We start from the raw sequence: 21,130 nt of genomic DNA on the forward strand, positions 1-21,130 counted from the left end.
TCGTAAAACTATCGTTTCCTCATAACAGATTGTTTACGTATTACACGTGTCATCTGTGGGACGAACATTGCCGAATACATTGTCATAAAACGGCTTTGTCCGAAAATCGAACACGGAAGCGTCGCGTAAATTGCTTCTCGTAAAACCTTCATCCGCCCATCATCGTACAGTATCCCTGATAAGGTAAGAGAGAATCAACTAAAAAAAGGCGATGATGACAAAGTTGAATGAAGAAGAAGTGTAGCCGAAAGGTTAGAAGTGGAAAAACTCAAAACCAGACAGACGAAAATTGTAAATGTCGCCAGAAAGCAGGTTTCAGCCGAAGGCAATTTTAGATAACTTTAAATTTATTGGGAAGTGGTCAGGTATGATGCTGTCTGTTCCAGACACCGTCTGAGTTTTGTTTCAATGTTCGCAGTTTATGCTTTTAAAGTTTCTGCTTTACGGTTTAAGGTTGTGTGCGACAAAACTACGGAACTATATCTGTTATATTAACATATTAAATTATAAGCATAAAGAAAGTGGTGATTGCGACAGGTGTAATTGAAACCACTTTGTAGACTATATGACGTCAACGCCGTCTAATGCTTTAGCCAATATTTGCGGAATAACGCAATTAAGATTATGCGATTTGTATAACAGAGCAGGTGACAGGACTCAACAAAAAGCTTTTACAGTAAATGCGATGAGTGTATGTTTGGCCTGATGTGAGCCGGCACGGGCACTCTGGTCATGTAGTTCTTAAAGAGTTTTTTATGTTTACCTACGGTCTATTGAAGTACGGCATTCGAGGCACAGCCTGAACGGTTGTGTTGCGTTTCACGGGCCAGGTAAGAACGGTGTAGGCAGCGGCCGTAGTAAGTCATAACACTAAAGGGTCAAGTGTAAATGGGGCGGGCTAGATTTGCGTGGCTGTGGAGGTGAAGCTGAGTTTAGATAAATAAAACAGGTGTTGTTGCAGCTGGCCGCTGCTTGTTTACTTTCAGTGGACTTTAACCATGGTTGCCAAGCGCAGCACGGTAGTGCTCGAAAAGAATGCGATGTAACATTCCCATGTCGTGTATTGTAATTTGAAAAAAATGCGTTATTTGTATTTTTAGCATTTCGATTTTCGCTGTACAATTTAGAGCCCTACATTTTCATTACCTTGCTTTGTGACAAGCTGGTAATTTTAAAGGTATTGGTTTGTGAGGAAAGAAAGGAACATGATGTACGGAACTGTCGGTAAGTAACCACAAAACCGGGCTTACAAATCCCTCACGCGATGTGAACTATTTATTGCGAAACTGTTATGTTGGTTTGTTTCTTTGTTGCGCTTAAGTGTCGAAACTCTTTCACTTCCTATTCCTATATCTACTTACGTACATTAAAACGTCTGCCCCGTGGTATAAAACAACTCCCCTTAATATAACGTGGTATGTTGTTCCAGACACATCGCATTATAAACTCATTTTCCCACACTCAAGCACGCCGACTGTAATAACAAATGCGTTCGTCGGAATCGTTGACTGTAGTTTGGTAGGGGCGAATTCCAACATTATCAAAAGTGAATATTTCCAACGCTATATCAGCATTATCGTTGGTTGTACGACAAGCATCATTAGGCTGATGTTTCCCTGCTACCCTAACTTGCGGTTTCGCCTGCAGGATAGAAACGCCTGAAGTACAATTTGGGGTAATCAGTGTAAATTTTTGTTTGGGGGGGGGGGGAAAAAAATTTTCCCCCCCCCCCCCCCCCCGCTCAGACACACAATAATAAGTGGCACCAACGAAAATATTCGACGTATTGTAATTCGCAGTCAGCATCGGAACTTGAGGACTTAATCCACCTAACAGACCGATTGAGCAACGTAGCGGTTCGCCAAAGGCGAGACCATTGCGACAGCGTGTTCACGCACGCCCAATGCGAGATACTATAATTATAGGTTTAAATTTTGAACGAATTAACAAGGCTTACTGGATTATTGCGAGGCACTTGAAGAAAATTGAAGTGCCAAGGCGACCCAGCTTGCTTCTGACATGAACTTCACTGTATGAGAATGTGATATAAAGGCGCTCCTTTTCAACTCGCTCACGAAAATCTTAATGGACCACTATCTAGTCAAAACACTTAAGATTTATAGTCACGTCACTTCTATTTCTTGTTCTATATAAGTTGCATGATAATAGTAAATACCTACGGTTAAATATAATATTTTTATGTACAGATTCTGATCGACAACAAACGGGATCTTTGAAACAAAGTATCTACCAATCTCAAAAACTCGCACTGCGAAAGCAGTGCTCCTACGTCCAGCAACAAAACTATTACAACGGTCGTGCAAGGAACGATTACGGCAACACTGCCACTGATTGCCATCGACGTACAGATTGCTCACCAAGAAGAGACTACGAACGCTTCTGCATTCCGGAGGATATAGAGTTACAGAATCAGCCCTCAAGGAGAACAATTGATCGGTTTCCTCGTCCTCTATCCCCAGTCTCAAGAGTCATCAATACTCCGAGTCCTCTTCCGAGGAGCTTGAGTCGTGGGAGCAGCAGAAGTTGTCAAAGCTCTTCCGCTGATGACAGCGGACGCGAGGGAGGAGGTGCATCGTCAAGTGGAATTGGTCTCAGTAGCACCAACAGCAGCAGAAGAGCAAGCAGTTGCAGCAGTGGAACTGGTTGCAGCAGAAACACTTATCATTCAAACGTGCTCACATTAGTAGGGAGCAGCGTTGGCAGCATCAGCAGTCGTGAGGTCACAGATTCATCCGAACTTACTGTCCGAGACGTAACTCAACGACCATCATCAGAAAACGCAGAGGTTGCGTTCTATAACGAAAGAAACCAGGAGCACCGGGAGTGTGAATCTCAGTTGACCGAGAGAGCTCAGAGTATGGATTCATTAGAAAACGAGCTCACTTGCCCGATTTGTCTAGATCTCTTTCATGAGCCGATACTTCTGCCATGTGCGCATAACCTATGCGCAGGCTGTGTAGAGCAATTTGTATCATCACACCGAACCTCGGGGGATCAGAGTGGTTTCCGACCGACTTTCAAGTGCCCGACATGCCGCGAAATGATCACTCTGGACTCGAGGGGTGCAAACGGTCTTCGCCGAAACCTGACCCTGCAGAACATAGTTGACGGATATCGTCGAGCTGCTGCAAGTGTCTCGCCTCCTCATAGAAACGAGTTTGACGTCAGCAGCGGAGATGAGTCAAGGTAATTGGCACCTAACCACTCCTAATTATAACGCAGTAGCATTCCTTAAACGATTTTATAACAAAACGTACTTTTATACATAAAAGTATGTCAATGCGCTATAAAACTTTGACACCTCACCTATTATAACCGAATCAAATTCAGAGTGATCAAAGGCTTTAGTAGATATTTCGCATATCACTTGCTAACTGACTTAAGACTACTGCTCGAAATAATTCCCATAACTTAATGTTATTATGGTTTTAGGTTTGGTAGCTTTGTTGTATCGAATGTTGGGCTAAGCCATAGATTGCAGTTAATTGAAATGTCAGGGCTAACGTCAAAGAAACCGAGCCGCTAAACTTTTAACGCAAGAGATCCGTATATGGATCGGTTAAAATCTGTATGGCCATAATTCTGTTGCCGCTTGTGTGGCATTACTTGGTAGTTCCTATTCGAGTGTTGTAGGTCTCTCAGGTTACTTGCTTTTGGGTCAAAGGTGTATGTGACTGGTTGTTACGTACGATATTTTCAAATTTGCTCTGAGTGCTGACAGTTTCTACCTGCCCAGTGGCGTTTAGACCAACAACAAACCGCAATTCGTCAGACACATTGACGTTGCATTTAACCAGGATCTGGTCTCTTTGTGTGTGTCGAAATGTTGGCAATGGCGCAAGCTACAGTGCAGTGCAACAGCTTTGACGTTATCGCATTTCTGATCGACTTGGTGTTTTTCACGGTCGTAGTTGTTCCTAAAACTGGGCATGTCGCTCTGATTTGTTACTTCAAAGATTTTTAAATCAACTTGGGGTTTTAGATCCAGACGATATACAAGACGAATAGCTTCAATGTCCGCTTTCGAGTCATATTAAGAAGTATTGCACCTCGGTACAGTAATATTGTTGTCGAATTGAACGTTTAGACATTGTATGGTAATGTACAGCGATCGTGACGATAGGCGCCACATTATGAGATGGATATCTCCACGATCAATCATTCAACGATCGTGTCGTTACCCTGACTGCAGTGCTTGCCTGAATTAATCTTATTGGGTGCTCGGTTTTAGGCCAAATATTTGGGATTCTCGCTCTTCCAGTTCAGCTTTATTTATCACAACATACATTTCTTAGTCGCAGCTGCCACTGGCTTCAGTGCCCCTCTGTTTGAACTGTGCGTTTCGAAACACTTGACTTGACGCAGAGCTTAAGTCCCGTCCATTGCGGAATGGTTCGATTTGGGTGGTAACGTCGATTTTGACCTAATGACGCGAACAGTAATTGCCTGCCCGTTATAAATTTGACAAGGCATGTCGGGTGTGTGGGAATTATTCTGCAAAAAACTCAGGGTCTTTTACCGCGGTTGGCATTGTGCGTAAACAACGGTATGAGCAGCATGTGGTACTCCTGCTGCAAGACCGCAACTCACGGGTGATGGGAGTTTAAATGTAATCGACAAAGTGAAGCAACCCGATGTTATCCAGTCGATGTTTGTATTTGTATCGGGCACGTTCGCGCACTGTTCAACCGGCAGGGGCCAACTGAGTTCTGCGAACAGCTCCACTGTGGTCTAATGTACCATAAACGGTGAGCAAACAACAGAAACGGAGATGGTCCGAGGTAAAACCCAGTTGTTCATTCACAGCTTGCGTAGAGGAATGTAAGATATAGCTCAATGCATTCGAGCTAAACATGCTGTCGGTATACACTTATCGAAGTAATGGACAAAGTAAAGCTTTGGCCGCTTTGCGCGGGTAAACTTAAATGGACGCAGTCTAAATACGCTTTGAAGTTGCCGGAAACCAAACCTTTCTAATACATGAAGCTGTACGGCTGTACGCGAACCTGTGCCTGGGCATTAGAAATTTACACGCCTATCTTGTCAGCAGTTATTTGCACTCCAGTGTTGGCAAAAGTTTGGCTTCCAAGGTTGTTTGTTTGCTGTGCGGGACGGGCGGCGGTTTTTCTGATCGTTCCAGCGTTTGGTTTAGGATTGGTTGCTGGCTTTTCCATCTAAATATTTGCCCCTTGGCTTTTCGTTGCGGCGCTAGCCATGCGAAAAACAGTGTTTCGTTACAGGGCGTCTCTTTGTCAGCGAATCAACTCCTAACTATGATTCATTTAACGCTTTAGTGGGTTGCGATGTACCATGCGCAAGCAAGCGAAGCAGTTTTGTGTTGCTTAAGTTTTAATTGCGATGTTAAAGCTTGTCGCGCCCAATTTATTACGGTTTAAAAACTCAGCTCGCAAGAAGATTGTTTTTTTAATATTTGCTTGGTTTATTTAATAGTGAAAGTTGGGCTCAATGTTTAGACTATTACGCAAAGAGTCTCGTGTGTAATTGTTCCGTCTCGAGTGGTTCGCATTGTCGTAGGTGTACTTTATGTGCGGTACGTGACAAAGTGGCAGCCAGTCTTGACTGAGAAGGTTACCAAGCCTTTGTAGGCGGGTGATGCAACACACAATAATGATTTCATTGAATAGTATTCACAGTTGAGTTGTTTAATTTTCACAGCGCTTCGAACCTCTCCACACAAAGCGACGGTAGCTTGGGCCCAAGTCGCGGTCGACGACGATCCCGCGTTGCCAAGGAAACTGACGGCCAGGACTACAGCCAGCTGACGTCACCAATGCGTGAAGTTCGAGAATCTGAGGACGTTGTCTCCTGTCAGTTCTGCGAGCTCGAACCACCCAGGCAAGCAGTGAAGACGTGCCTAACATGCAGGGCTTACTACTGCGAAAGGTGTCTGCGTGTCACTCATCCACGAAAGAAGCCTTTCATCAACCACAAGCTGGTCCCAGCAAGCCCTGGGAACGCTGGTACCCTTTCTGCCAAATCAAAAACTCTCAGTGCCGTATATTGCTTCCACCACGCACAGGTAACGCCATATATACTTTACAATAGATTTTTAAGAGATTTAGCTCCAGAGCGTGTATAAGATATTTAGCTCCAGAGCGTGCTTCGATGGGACTTGATCTAAAATTGTCGTTTTCTTGTGTCACGAATGGCGTCGAATTGAATAATAAATCTATGTAGTGTTTGTGTAGCTCAAGTTCTTGTTTATTGAGCTCTTAACATTCGCCCATTTCGACGCCAGCATTCCTTAACTGCCTAAGCTCTATTTTCCAATTACTTGGTAGACGGTATAAGATCGACACTTGAAGCCAAATCCCATTAAACTATGTAGGTCGGCTTGTTTTGTCTTCACTCCTCGCTGCATTAGGGAGTTTTCAAATTAGTTTCTCCATTTTTAGGAAAGCGCTGATCTTTATTGCCCAGTGTGCGACATGGCCTTGTGTAAAGGTTGCAGTCTCAAGCCAGAGCACGATCGCCACGGAATTGAATGCGTCACGGAATGGTGCAGAAAGAAAAGGGCAAGTTAAAATTAGCATTTGTTTGATTTACTGTGTGTCACAACGCATAGTTTCGACGATTAACATATCGTGGTCGCATTCAAATCTGGCTGCTCACTTTTCCAAACACTGTATATATCGTATTAACCAGAGTTTGTATGTTATGACACACACGACTTTCGTCGTTACGGTCCAAATAGTAACAACAACATTGATTTCCGTTATATTTGCTTGCTTCGTGAAAGTTAAAACCGGCACCGGTGTAAACGACTCGCCACAAAGTATATCCGTACCTGGAACCTAAAATTACTTGCCAGGTGCTAAATGGGTTCAAGCAATTAGCGTAATTCGCAGTGCCGCGGTAATCAAAATATAACTGTGCCAGGTGTATGGTACAGCAACGACGTCTTCATTTTGACTCTGTGTATGTATTTAAAGGCGTTAATTCGTGCTCTATATGCGCGTTTAATAAGCGATTGTGATATTTTAAATTGGCAATTAGTAATAGGCCAGCACATGTAACCATGATTGAATTAATTGACTTATATAGTACACGGTCAGATGTTCTGTTTAAATTTACGACAAAAACATGGGTTCACCAAAACTCTTGCGTGTTGTCAACAGCAAACGCCCTAAAGATGTATTCATGTCAACTAAAGCGCGCTCCGGCAAATATTAAAATTTTAAAATGTATTATTCGCGTACACCCATTATTATTATTGGTGTACATTGGCGCTAACTGTTGCGTTGCGCATGGTTTACAAATTGTGTTGGGAACAAAATTGTCCATGACAACGGCGCACCTGTCATTTTTCGCGCAACATCGACACGCTTCGCTCCGAACAATGCTGAAGGTTTACATCCGATTGTGAGGTAACAATGACAAATGTGGCACAACAATGGTGCGATGACATCCCCCTTCCTCGCAACCCGGTCAAGAAAATCCCTCGAAGATGTGTTTGGACTAAACAGACTTAATTGTCGCGTTCCTTCTGCAGTCCAAACAAGGTCATTAGTTCAAACCGGTGACAATTGGCAATTTGAAAAGAGTTGCCTGTTACCGTGCAAACAAGTTGCAGTAAAATTTATACCATTTTGATTTTTCGTGGCGATTTCAATTTTATTTATTTTTCTTTGCAGGAGGAATTAGAAATCCACGTGACTGGCTTGGCCAATCAGAAATCGGAAGTGCAGAGAAGCGTAACAATACTGGTGGAGGCATGCCAGCAAATTGAGGTGAGATACAATAAACGACAAATACCATTTCACATCCGTTGTGAAATTGGCACCCCATATTAAGCGTTTGGTGCACTGAAGTTATTCTTTCCAGTTACGTAAACCGCTTACTCGAATGCGGTAATTAATTTAAATAGTTAATCCGCTTACTCGCCGCAAGTTGCTTAGTAAAATCAAACTTGGAATAAAAGGTGTATCAAGCATATAGTTAATTACAACGCCGAGCTACAGAATCCTTTAAAATTGCTACGTGTCAAATGCCGAGTTAAAGTTGTTTTTCATCGAAACAATAGCCGTGTTGATAGAATTCTCGAATAAGGTTAGGGAGAATTTAGGTAGCCGCAGGTAATCATTGAAATTTAAAGCAAATGATTTTGCTTTTTACTTTTTTTGACATTATTTTTAGCTTCAGAATGCCTCAACACAAATCCTTATTTGCTAAACTATAAGCGGCCACTTGACTGAGCTCGGCATAATAATCCTAACTAACGCGCAAAGTCTGCTTAGACAGATTCGGTTATTTCGCAAACACCGTACCATATACACAAAAAACAACGCGGCGCAGCGTAGTCATAATGCAAAGGCGCCGGGCGTAGTTTAATTTGAGGTTGGTAAAATTTTGCTTAGTTAAGCCAGTAGTCGAGGTTTATGGCCAAGTTACAGCCACACTTTGATTGATTACGCGCCTGATTAATGTATTAACTGCCGGAGCAAATAATGGTAATTCTTGAAATTAGTTTTTGGTTTGCATAGTCTACATATTTCCTCCAACTAATTGCTCCTTTGATTGATTTCGGAAAGCGGTGTTTTGACTATTAGGGGTAAACAGTCTGGTTATTGTGACAACATCCGAAAAATGAATGAAAACTGCTTCACCATGTTGTGCAAGGGTCATGCATATTTGATTAAACCGCAATTGGAGAATAACTAACTAAGTTTCCGTGCTATTTCCTGGCCTGAAGCTGCCTGCACCATAATACAGCGTCTTTGATTCAAAATTACGGTGCGAAAAATCCTATAATCTCACGGTAATCTCTGAGGATGGCGACAATTAGACTAGACCGTCAAACGTCTAATTTTCGCTCTCGTTGTGCGTTTACTGATCTCTGAATTAAATTGCGGATAACCGCGCACGCTGCGACAACTATCGGGTTAAAGTCGCAATTTAATAAAACTCAGGACGCAGGTATAAGCTTTATGGCTATACCTTTCCAGTTACAATCCACGTGTAAACTAATGAGTATAGCAATGTATGTGAACCTCTAATAAGATTAAAGCTAAGCGTTCGTTAAAGCTAACGGAAGTAAGTTTAAAGAATTTACCTATCGCGTTACGAGATTAGAGAAAATGCTACACCTTACAAGGTTGGATTAAAGTTTACACGCATGTTCTCTTTAAAATATACCTAATTTTAACGATTCAGTAAAACAAAGCAATTGTTCGCTACTTAGCCATTGTAATTGGGCTACATTCGTGCTCTGTGCGCAGCTGCCAAGCTTAATCCAGAGATGTAAATAAACAGAAATTACTCGAACACGATAAATGTTGGGAGAAGTGGTGTTTGCACAATATTAGTTCACCATCAATTTCAAGGTCCTTTATTTAATTCTACTTAGTCTGACTACGCATGATACTTATGTTTAAGGTGTGCGTTAAAAGTTTATAACGTAGGTAAAGGGATTTCGTTTTCGCATTTTAGATTCGTGTTATTTTGCACTGAGTGCTGTATGCTTCACACATCAGTCAATAGCCCCGGGCGTAGTTAACGTGTATATTACGATTTTATCGATCGATAAGGCGGGAATACCATCTCAAGACTGTCTCCCAGCGCTATACTACCAAAATAACGCAGGAAAAACTTACACCTTGCCTAAGATCGCTTCGTTGTTTGTTTAAAACTATTTTACGGCGGTTGCCTCCCGTCTTTTTTGGGTTCTAATTACCCAAAAGTTAAACGCCCCTCAAAGGCCAAGGCATGCTCTGCTCAGCCAGATTTCCGCGTAAATTGCGGTATAAGCGTGGAATGAGCGTTTTCTCCAAGGGAGTTGGATTATGTCTACATTTTTTGGTTTAGACCTGTCACTTCATTTTAGTTACGGCAAGATGCACAGGATCATGCTCTTACCTAGATTACCGATTGGGATCGCAAAATGTGGGACTATGTAGAGAAATATGAATATCCGCTATATTTGCAAAAGTCTTGGGTGCGATTTCTGAGTATTTTCTAGAATAATTAACCGTTAAAAATAAACAGTCTCACTCGATGCTGTTGCCAAGAAGTGCCACCCAAGTTTTACCATTTGGCCCTTTTGAGTGACCCATAACTAATCCCCAGTCCAGACTACAGCCGTGAGATTGCTATCTGCAGATTACACGTTCTGTGTCCTTGAAAGTGAAAAGCGCCTCGTATCAACTGTTTATTGCAGCTTCTGTAAACAATGCCTTATCTTAATGCCTCGACCTAACAAAAACTTGGACGCGGTTATGTTTGCTAGTTGTCCGACTTGATATTGGCCTAATTTGGAAAGAAAAGTTTTTGGAATGTTTGGTACCTTGGAAAGACCGACAGACTGGTGCTGGTTAATACAAAGGAATTTTCTACGATTAGCAAAATTATAAGTTACAGCGGAAATCATGTTTTGTTGACTCATAAGATATAAAAATTGTTGCGTTCGCATTAAGTAGAATCGTTCCTGGAAAATATCTTTAAGTGAACGCCAAATTTCTACGAACGAGGTTGTCTGGACAGTTCATGGGAGCAGTGTTTTGACGGACAACTACAAATAAACCAGTTCGTGTGACAAATGACTTGAAGAGGTCTTGGCTGTCATCCCAAAATACGCAGTGGAAAGTTGGCCAATTCACCGCGAGGTTCTGACTTCGTTTGCTGGTTTTCAATTTCACCGTCGCCCTTGAACAAAGGCGCAACTGACCAGACGATTAACCAGCAGGAATTCGTCAGGAAAAGAAATCAATCACGTTTGGCAACGATGTCTCTTCCATTGCGCTTGCCCGAAAGTAAAGTTGTTGGCTGTAGGTCGTAGTTCCCGACCCGACGTTGGTGGTTTAGATCGGTCATATTCTACGCATAGCTGTCGACGAGTCTGCATTACCGGTAATTAGATCGAACGAATCAATTGCAAACAGTTAAAAAGATGCGCTGCCAAGATAAGAGACTAAAGACCCAAACTTACTCGCCACTCCGCCCTAAGTTCAAACGTGTCAAACACGGCTCGTTAACGTGGGCTAGGAATCAGGCGATCTGTTGCTAGGTGTAGTGAGCCATTTAGGCCGAAGCACCGTCGTCTTGTGCACTTGTAACGAACTGTTACCGATTTAAAATAAAAGCGTCTTTATTTTACCTCCTCTTCACTTTGAGGCCTCGACCTGATCCTATCGACGGGGATAAAATCAAGCAAGTCGGAGCAAATGTCATTAGTGATCGTCCAATAAACAACGTCGAAAATACGTTAAGCGCTTTTTTGGCAACAACGTTATATAATTCCACTTTAATGAGGATAAGGGTTGTAACGGTTAATGAGAATTTACATTCTGTGGTCCGGTCATGCATCGGTATCAGTGAAGGATGTCGAGTTGCGGTTCCAGTGTAACACAATATATCTGATAAAACTGTAACTGCTAACAAACGTCGGGCTATTTGGGTATACGCACATTTTATCCCAGAATGATCAATTCTCCTTTACAGAAACCTGTTCAGAGGCCCGAGATAAAATGACTGCGTCGACACTTTTTTGGGCTTAAAATTTAATTTAAAACATAATATTAAATTGTTTTTTTTTGCAGGCCACAGCTGAATCCCAAGAAGCCAAACTACACACTGAAGTTGAAAGTCTCATCCGTGTAATAAAAGAAAGAGAGGCAACAATCGTGGCAAGAATCAAAGATACAAAGGTGTGTTTGTTGTTTATTGTAGTGAAGTCTACACGGATCTCTCATGTAACTATAGACCTGCTGTTTCAACCTTGTTTGACGTCGCTTGTTATTTACAGATAAGATGTTTTTGTCTGGCTTCCACATATCATATGTTGTCATGGCTCGTATTTAATCCTTAAACTGTTATGATCGACGTTTAAATTGCGAGGTAGCGACAGAAAATAATCCGAAGCAAACTTCCCTTAAACCTGGCCTTCCCCGAACGACGAAGCTGTACTGCCGCATACAGGAACCAATGCGTTCCTGTAACGAATTCGCTTTGAGTCAGGCAACACTGCCGTGATTCATTTTCGCCCACAGGTTCTACGCTTGGCTTCCCCAGAAACTGTTGTGAAACAGCGATAGTTAATAATTACACTTCTCTTTATATTTTACGTCATGAATCATGCTGTTCAGGTGCTGGGCGTCGGTTTCCACTTTTCGCTGCACTCTCTACACGACACAGAAATGCCGCTAGTTGCTGGCACTTTTCGGAAATCACGATTTTCATTTATTTTCTGGCGCGACATCACACACGCGGGTTCGATTTAAAGACTGTTAAATTAAATAAACCTAAAGCAGGAATTCATGGAGGACTCGCTTGAGATGTATTACGCCTCGCAAACACGTCATCGTGTCTTCACTTTCTGTAGGCAGTGTTATACGCCCACAGGTCACGTAAACCGCATTCTAAACATGTTCTGCACAGCAATTCCAATATAAGACACCATACATGGCAATTTCCTTCGCTCGCAAACCCCAACCGTCACTCGACAACAGTCGATGGCTGCGATCAATTGTGACTCATGATGCATCAGCCGTTGTTTTCGACCACTTTCGCCTATTTCTTATGAAGACACGAAGAAGAATTTGAGCAAATACAACTAGGCACGGAGACGACGTGTGTTTGCTGTAGCGGGCAAAGAGTTAATCCCAAAAATTCCCGACGCTGCTGTGTTCCGCGGTAAGAATCGACGTCCACCGCAGCTCCACCTGCCTTGTTTGTTTGAACGCGAAACCTACACCCGTGTAATGTGAAACGAATTACCTTATCTTACTGTGGCTTGACTCACCCGGCTGGTGCTTGTCAATCACAAACGTCTAGTTTAAACCGACTTTCATTGCCTCGTGAACCCATTATGCCTCCTTATAGTTCGGAACTGTAAACCGTCCACACGATAGGAACGGTTCTATTAACCCGCAACCGTTTGTTTATAACACTTTTTTTATAATGTAAAGCTTAAACGCAGCTGTCGACAGTCGTTTTAAAATGAAGTCACTCGAAAGGTCAAGTTTCACCCTTTTTTCGAGCGAAGTTGTGTTTTGCAATTCCCATCACGAAACCGTGTTTACGAAACAAGCACTAGTTCACGGGGGATTTCATCCTCGAATGCGTTTGACTTCACGAATGTAAATTGTCCTGTATGCCGCAATCTTTTCCAACCCAACCCGTCTAAAATCACAAGCGACGAACTCGTGGGTCAGTTCCAAACTAAATAGATTTTTGAACTAAAGTTCTCAAAATAGGCGCTTACTTAAGAGACACCAAGTCGGCCTTTGACTGACTTAATCCAGCAGTAAATTTTAACCGGCTGGCAAAAGGAAGCCATTATAGCTTGTCGTGTTGCCAATATTTTACGAAAACCCAAACAAGATGGGTTCAAATTGCTGGGTCAACGTTGGACCGCCCTACTTCAAGCGATTTTCTCTTCTCTTAAGTCCTCAAATGATACAAATAAATTTACCATTGACGTGAACTTATAATCTGATACGGCTCCGTTAATATTTATGTATATAGCGACGTAACCCGGGATTAAGGCTTCGCCCTTAACAATTCGGCCACTGGTGCAAGCCAACGTGGAATCGGAGCCAGTTTAATAACAATTCGATTTCTTGGTAACCGTTTGACGCATTAAGACAATATGTCAACGATTTTTTTGAATCTTTGCAAAAGGCTTGGCTGAATTTTAATATTCGCTTGAACTTTGTGTGACTTTTTAAACTTCTGGCATCCGATGAATATTGTTTTCGCTGAAATCCAGAAAGAATTTTGAGCTTAATTTTTCCCCTTTGCAGGCCACGAGATTGCGAAAGCTCACCCAGGAAGTGACGTCATCACACCAGTGCCTTGAAAATCTGGTCGGGGTTGAAAATATTGTGAAAGATGTGATTGGACAAGAGGATAACTACGCCACGTTTATGAAGGTAATAAAAGCTAGGGTGGTGTGAAACTTCGTAAGATTTGTCCACGTGGTGGCTTTCACGCACTATCAGTTTTGCAGCTCATTCTCGCGCTTGCTGCGAAACTATTTAAATTGGATAATGAGAGCTTCCTTCGTTTCTACTTCATCTTCGCAAGGTTTGACTGTAACGTATACACTGCGTCCGTTCGGTCGTGTTTTCCCCAAACCCTGAACGCTTTGCCCGAAGTCTTTCCCATAAAATTGCGGCCCAGATAAACCGCCGACACTAAACATATCGAACTTCAAACGTTGCCGCCTCATCGCTGGTAACACAAGCAGGCAGCAGAAAACTACGATTAGGTTCCTTTCCCAAGACACTACCTCAAATAAAAATTTGGGTATCTTGTAGGTATTGAGTGATGCTTTAAGTGGTTCACGAAAAATCCTTTCAGAAGAATCGCAGACTACATCTATATGAAACTTTACTTTTCTCATTTCTTTTCTGTGTGAATCACAATACGCGTCACTTTCGCGTCTAGTAACGCTTTATTGAATCTTCGGAAACGCAACCGCAGTTTCACTGCCCCGCTTTATTAAATTCACTGCCAAAAAAGAGCGCTTTGTATAAAGTTCAGTTAGCGAATAATAAATCAAAAACGGCGCCCGTCTCAACAGACAAGCAAAGTTTTATCTATTATCGTCGAGCGTAACCGTCTGTTGGGTTTTACAGCTAAAGAGCGAAAATCTCGTTTTGAGTCGTACTTGCTTCCAAAATATCAACAAAGCGCCCTCGAAATTAGGACGTCTTCGGTATTTGACGACATGGTATTTGCGACCTCTCGTGTTGCAGAGTAGAACCGGATTGCAACATCCTGTATGATTTACAAAGACCTTTTGAAACTTGATTCGAATTTACCGGGAAATGCCTAACTCAATCGTGACACGTGTGGTTTATGGTTATGCGCGTTATTTCGAGCCGTTGCAAAAGTGTTTAAATAGACCAAAAGTCGTACGTGATTAAATAAAACAGCAATAGTTTGAACGTTGGGTTCAAAATACTGTATTTGCTGAGTTAAATTTAAAGTTTGGTTTAAATTGTGGAGAATTGGTACAAAACAACTCGTTGTATTACTTAACCAACTGCCTTCTTTCTTTATTGGTTAATCGGACAGGTTCAGCAAATAACTGCGCCCTGCCGTTCCTTTTACGGTTCTAAAATTAGAGCCGCTTGCCTTTCATTAGGATGACTTTGTATTAACAAACTGTCAACCAAGGCTATTTGTTAAGCCCAAAAAAGTTTCAAATTCAATTGGCGCCAACATTCTTGCAATTCACCTTGGGGGCCGCGGGAAATATGTTGGGGTGTCTAGAAGTATTTAAAACTGACCCACGCTACGTTGTGATCTCTAACCCTTTAGCCGGCCATCGATTATCGAATTACGGAGAGGAAACAACCTTATCAGCGTTTGGGAAACACGCTTTTTGAATCCGATCCTTACAATTCAAAAGAAGCAAAACAGAATTACGGTTTTCATTTACTTTCTGTTCACTAGCGCGTATATGGGCACTTGGCGTTATTTTCTTAAGCACTACAGGCAATAGTCTGTGCTATGATATTCGAACTTGACATAAATAGTTCTTTACAACATCCTTACTTGACTAAGCGTAATGTATACTACAATCTATTAATTACAGCGAGTGCCATAAGCGCGCGAAACATGCTTGCGCTGTTTTGAACCGTGCACGAAAATCAATTTAACCCTGACCTTGGCAGTGCTGCCAGATTTACTGGCTGAAGTTCAGTGATGCCTTTTACAAACGAGTAGCATTTACGAACGCATACAAAACTTTGATTTTTGCAACACTGCCGCTGTAATGTCTGGTGCTGTGGACAGCTTCCTAAAGCCGCAACAATTTGTGGCCAGCGAAGCATAGCGTCGTTAAAATGTGTACGTCGTGTTGGCTTAAATGATTCTTTATAAACTAGTAAATATTTAAACTTCACCCAACGCCCCACACTCCATAGTGTGATAAATTACCTCTTGTTTATTATAATAACACGTCTTATCTTGTTTTTCAGAACTCCAAGATCGCCCTAGACAGGTAAGTGTGCAAAACATTGCTACATGCTTTTACATGGTAAACATTTTCTCATTTTATTTTTTTTCAGGATCACCCAGATAAACTCTCTTGCACAGATGGCAAAACCGCCCAATGGCGACATCGAGTGCCCTGGGTTTTACCTCGATTTCTCGCAAGAACGAAGCATGCTGGAAAAGATGAACATGATGGAAGGTGGGTGGATTTGCTAAACACACTCATAAAGATAATACACTTCAAACCGCATTGGAGTAGACTGCCATGCGCCCCCGCTATGTTCCGCCAAATAACTCCAACTTTCGCTTTGTTTATATTTGGACTACGTGTGTTTAATGGCACATTCCTACACACGCGTTCTGCAAGGCTGCGGCTGGCACATCTCGAAATAAAATCACGTCTACATCTGTTTAGTCTGAATGGTCATTTCTTCTTACGCCGCAATGAATCACTCGCTGACGATGTCCCTGTTTCGATTGTTTTGCGGTCTCTTCCCTCATTGCGTATCTTGTTGTCTTGGTCTCTTATTTTATCCGGTGTCTGGCGTTCTTCCTCGTTTGAATTGGTTGGTGTACGATTCAGTAAATTTGACCTCAATAGTAATTGTGTTAAAGATGCGACTCAAGCAGTGGCGTCGTATATTTTAATTAAAACGCACAGCAATGTGAAATTTATCTCCGCAAGTGATGTACAGGTATCCAGATATCGCATTGTCGAAGTTTTAAACCGGAAATCACTATATACACATTGTGAGTATGAATGGGACGGAGCGGCTTGACCTCATCGCTGCCACTGACACGTAACACTCGCGACAAACGATGCCACAATGGCAATTGTTGCCACAGACAATTGCAGCTGCAGGATGTCACGAGTGCAATATTTTAGCCGGGCAGTCTGACAAAGCGAACTGAGTGCATCCACAACATTTCAACGTCACAACACTGTTTTTGGTAACGTCTTTCGGAAATGGGGTTCTGGTGATGGTGAAAGCCACGTGACGTTGATGGGTCGTTGTGACGTAGACAATTGCGTCATTGATTACCGAACAAGGCATTATTTATTTTCACACAACTGAACGTCTGTCGAAGCGACTAATGGACTGAGGACCGCAAAATCTAAAAAATGCCTGCAGCTCGCGTATAGAATAACTCATCGTATGCAAGTTAAACGGCGCAAATGTAAAAGTTGCAACAGTATGTTATGGCTAAAATAGCATCAACGTAACCACATACAACTTAAAAGTAAAAATACGTGCTCGTCTGTGTTTATAACCACATTATAGGCTATTGTATTGTACACTCGGAAAGATTATCGTACAAGATTAGATAAGGCATATAATAAAACTTCACAATTGTTTAAACTGCGACCCAAAAGCCAAAACAAATTCGTAACCCCGTCACGATCGAGCTGGTATTAGTTCATGATTTCGTTTTGCTTCGTTGGTCTCCATTATGTGTATTTAGAAGCGAGCGCTTGGATGGGTGGCGGGGCTTACGGGATGCCATATTAGGTAAAGCTATTCGTTGAAATGTCTTAACGCTACTACAACCGGAAAATGCATACAAGGGTAACAATCTGAGCGGAATGTTATTACAGGATTTTGTATTTTGGGTGGTGACGTAATGAAATCTTAATCTTTGGTTTAAGATGTACTGGACAATGTTTGTTTGTTGACGCTCTGATCGTTGTTTGGGAAACAATGGGCAGAAAACACTCATAGTTGTGTTTGGAAGGGCGGTATTTCCGCTATAGTGTAGCATAAGTACCCAGTTAATGTTGGACATCGCGGCTCCGTTGTGTTTGTTGTTGGAAGAGCGTTTCCTATGTTACAGAACGCGGTATACTTCTGAATGGGAAGTTAAGTAAACTGACTCGAGATTATGGATTATACAATAAACTTGACGTCAGACTCCTAAAATGACTTCGACAGCATGTGTGCTGCTTCGTCGGCGAGAATAAACTGGGTTTCTGTGTAAGCTTTATTAGATGGTCTGGTTAAATTGATGTTAGAAACCCAAGAACGTGTCGGAATGTCGGTTTTCCGGTAGCGCTGCTAGTATAGATTTTTACCCAATACCAATATTAGAAGCGAATTGCGCGATCGTTTGGCGGAAACTTTGTTGAATGGGTAATTAAAATCACGGGGTAACAAACGTTCTTCTTATTGGCTGTCATTTCTGTACCCCACCGGTATTAAATTTACGTGTGTGGCGCCAACCGTTTGCACGCTATGTTGGCTCCTAATGCCGTTGGTACAATTTCCCCCTTGTTCTCCTTTCATTACGGAACTTTTATTAAATTTTTCAAATAAACATGTTTGGGTGGCGGGGAAAATTTGCTTTTTCAAGTCGTACATATGCACAAAAACCCATCAATCTACATACAATAACCCACTTGCCTCGCAAGTTAGCCGGAATGACGTTATTTTGTTTGACTGTTTAGAGAATATGTTTATTTTATCGCATATTCCAGTCAAGTCACTTTTTTGTCTTAAATTTTTCTCCCATCTAAGTTAGCTATCTCAGGGTGTACATTACATCAAGTGGTCCCTTTGTATTGCGTTGTTGTCGAATTCCATGAAAATCGTTTCCGATTTTCAAGTGCGTGAGGGGAGAGGCATCTGTGAAACGGTGTCATCTTCCAGCCATTTATAGCGCCCCAAATCAAACAAAAAATCAAATTGGTGCCAGGAACTTTTTATATCACTCTAAAATTGTAATCGTGACCATTTTTAAACTACCGCTGGCGCCGAATGCATTGGTATATTTCGCAGGCAAACAACTAACAAATTAACAATTTCAGCTCCTGCTGCACCAAAGATCTGCGAAGAGTTATGCACACAGTCACACGATAAAGTGACTATTCAATGGAGATCAACCGATCATCGACATGTGGGTGCGTACGAACTCCAATACGCCGTAGACAACAACAGGTCGCCCGACAACAACAGCAAACAAGAGGGCTGGATGGTAAGTTAAAGCATTCCTTATGTTTAGTCGGACATGCTGGGAGTGCAAATGTAAGATACACAAGTTAGTTTTCAGCCGATTTGTGTTCGCTGCTGACACCAGTAGTTTTAAACTGTTGTACAGGTGTCCGTTTTGCTTCCTTAGGCTTGTGGTTATACCCCGCCATCATGCGGAACTAGATGTCTAATTTGTAGGAGTTTGTTTTTGAAACTGTGGCCACGATCCTGCAGTGTCTCCGGTTGCTCATACTTTCTCGCAACGAGTTTATAGCTAGTGGGGTGCACTTGTTTATTTAGCTGGGTGACAGACCTTCACGCCCTGACAGGCAGAACTCTGCACTTGTACGTACGGCCCTCAACAGAGCGTAACAGCTTACACATTATTCATCGTTGAAAGATGCTTGCGTTATCAGTGTGTTGGTTATTCCCTTTTGTTTCTGCAGATTGTACCCAACATAAAGGAATGTCATTATACGATCAACGGTATGCAGACAGGCACTCGTTACGTCTTCGCTGTCAAGGCAACGAACAAAGCGGGATCAAGCAGAAGCGAGCAACTGTCGATCAAAACCTTAGGTTGGTGGAGCTAATCTTGGTGAAATTCGAATCCGTTAGTGTAACTTTATAAGTTAGTGTCAGTATGGTAAAAAGAACACGAAAAACTTTTGTTTGAAATTTTAAAATGCATGGTTGCTAAAGCTTGTATTTACAGGAATACCGTTCCAATTCGATGCACACTCCATGCACAAGAAATTGCGATTGGCTAACCACAGCTACACCGTGTCACGTGAAGAATCTGGAAAGAAGTCCAAGGACTTTTTAGGCAACAGCAGAGATAGTACTGTTTGTGGGGTGACTGGAAACGTAGCTATAGATTCTGGTCGTCACTATTGGGAGGTAAGTGAAGCTACATATTTCAACAGCACAATACATTTTGATGATTAGTGATATCAATACTAATTTGAAAAACCTCAATGGTTCAGGTGGTGATCTGTCAGAGTACTTCTTTCACAATGGGAGTTTGCTACGCACAAGCAGCACGATATGACTGGAACGGCAAGAACTCAATGAGCTGGTGTTTTTGCAGGTACCGTGTGTAATTATAGGCATGGCTTTCAACATTTGGTGTTTTTATACTCTTATAACTGTTGTTTACGCCCCAGTGTGTGACTTATAACTGTTGTTTACGCCTCATATGTAACCCTGTTCTCTGTGTGCAGAACGAACGATGATTGGTTTGCTAGACACGATAGTAAAGATTCGCCAATCATAATGCCAAGCCCGGAGCCAAAGAAAATCGGTAAGTGCACGAGAAACAGATTTTAACGAACTGGCATTAGTGTACAAAGATCTTATTGTAACTTTACTTCGCTAGGTGTGCTGCTGGACTGCGATTTGGGAACTGTGGCTTTCTTCGACGGAGCGAGTGGGCGGCTGCTGTACACGTTCTGTGTTAGTGGGTTTGAGCGACCTGTACGTCCTTGCTTCACCGTTGGAAATAAATCTTTGACCATTAACACCGGCGTCACCGTTCCGGATCATTTGCATCCAATCGGATGAGTCGCGCTTGCTGAAGCGCCCAAGAAACATTAGATAAAGTAACACTTTATCTTTCGCACGCAGTTTTTTTGTGTTGTTCTTGTCAACATAGTATTTGTAGTATTGTGCTTTATTTATTCCGTTTCACATTCAAATTAAACAGCAGTTGCTCTTAGTTAAGTAATTGCTACTTTAATCACGCTGCTGTAATTTACTTTATTTAAGTTCCCCGCTGTGTAGTTACCGCTATCTGTCGTATGTTTACCGTTGTCGTATATTTGCGCGTACAATATCGCTTGGTCGCTATATCTTTAACATTAGATTTCTATGCAAGCTGGTCTTGTTTAAAATGCGGCAGGACCCTTTCATAGCTCGTTTACGCCGCCGCGTGGACGAAACACAGTAATCATTGCTATTTGCAGTCATCGTGTACTTTTTGCTTTCCAATAAAATTATCGGTGCAAAAATATTGCGTCACCGAGTTCTTGTCATGACACAAAATGCTGATTGTCAGAGATAGTTTGTGTGGTCAGAAAAGTCATTACCTTTACAGATAATATATAAAGTAAACAAAATTTTGACTATTCATTTTAGGTTGTGCATGTCAAGAAGAATGTATGTCTTCACGGAGAAATTCA

General features: G+C 42.0%; 2 protein-coding genes across 2 annotated transcripts in view; one reads left to right on the top strand and one right to left on the bottom strand.

The window, feature by feature from the left end:
• The window catches only part of LOC100183464 (polycystin-1-like), a 35,872-nt gene that overhangs the window by 12,818 nt on the left and 1,924 nt on the right, over positions 1 to 21,130 (bottom strand). The gene's annotated exons all lie outside the window — the stretch shown is intronic.
• On the top strand, positions 1,086 to 20,961 carry LOC100177913 (E3 ubiquitin-protein ligase Midline-1). The gene is made up of 15 exons (XM_002126032.3): positions 1,086 to 1,224; positions 2,208 to 3,207; positions 5,698 to 6,061; positions 6,438 to 6,557; positions 7,677 to 7,772; positions 11,577 to 11,684; positions 13,782 to 13,910; positions 15,969 to 15,991; positions 16,059 to 16,183; positions 18,788 to 18,954; positions 19,397 to 19,529; positions 19,666 to 19,850; positions 19,937 to 20,040; positions 20,174 to 20,253; positions 20,329 to 20,961. Exons 1-15 carry the CDS (start codon positions 1,206 to 1,208, stop codon positions 20,511 to 20,513), a joined length of 2,838 nt encoding a protein of 945 aa, XP_002126068.1. The 5' UTR covers positions 1,086 to 1,205; the 3' UTR covers positions 20,514 to 20,961.

The sequence above is a fragment of the Ciona intestinalis genome, chromosome 2 (assembly GCF_000224145.3).
Source record: "Ciona intestinalis chromosome 2, KH, whole genome shotgun sequence".
Lineage (NCBI taxonomy): Eukaryota > Metazoa > Chordata > Ascidiacea > Phlebobranchia > Cionidae > Ciona > Ciona intestinalis.

Excerpts from the sequence above, each read along its gene's own strand:
- LOC100177913 (XM_002126032.3), top strand. Across the intron at positions 6,062-6,437 it reads ATTGCTTCCACCACGCACAG|GAAAGCGCTGATCTTTATTG; the intron begins GTAACGCCATAT and ends CTCCATTTTTAG. Across the intron at positions 20,041-20,173 it reads ATGAGCTGGTGTTTTTGCAG|AACGAACGATGATTGGTTTG; the intron begins GTACCGTGTGTA and ends CTCTGTGTGCAG.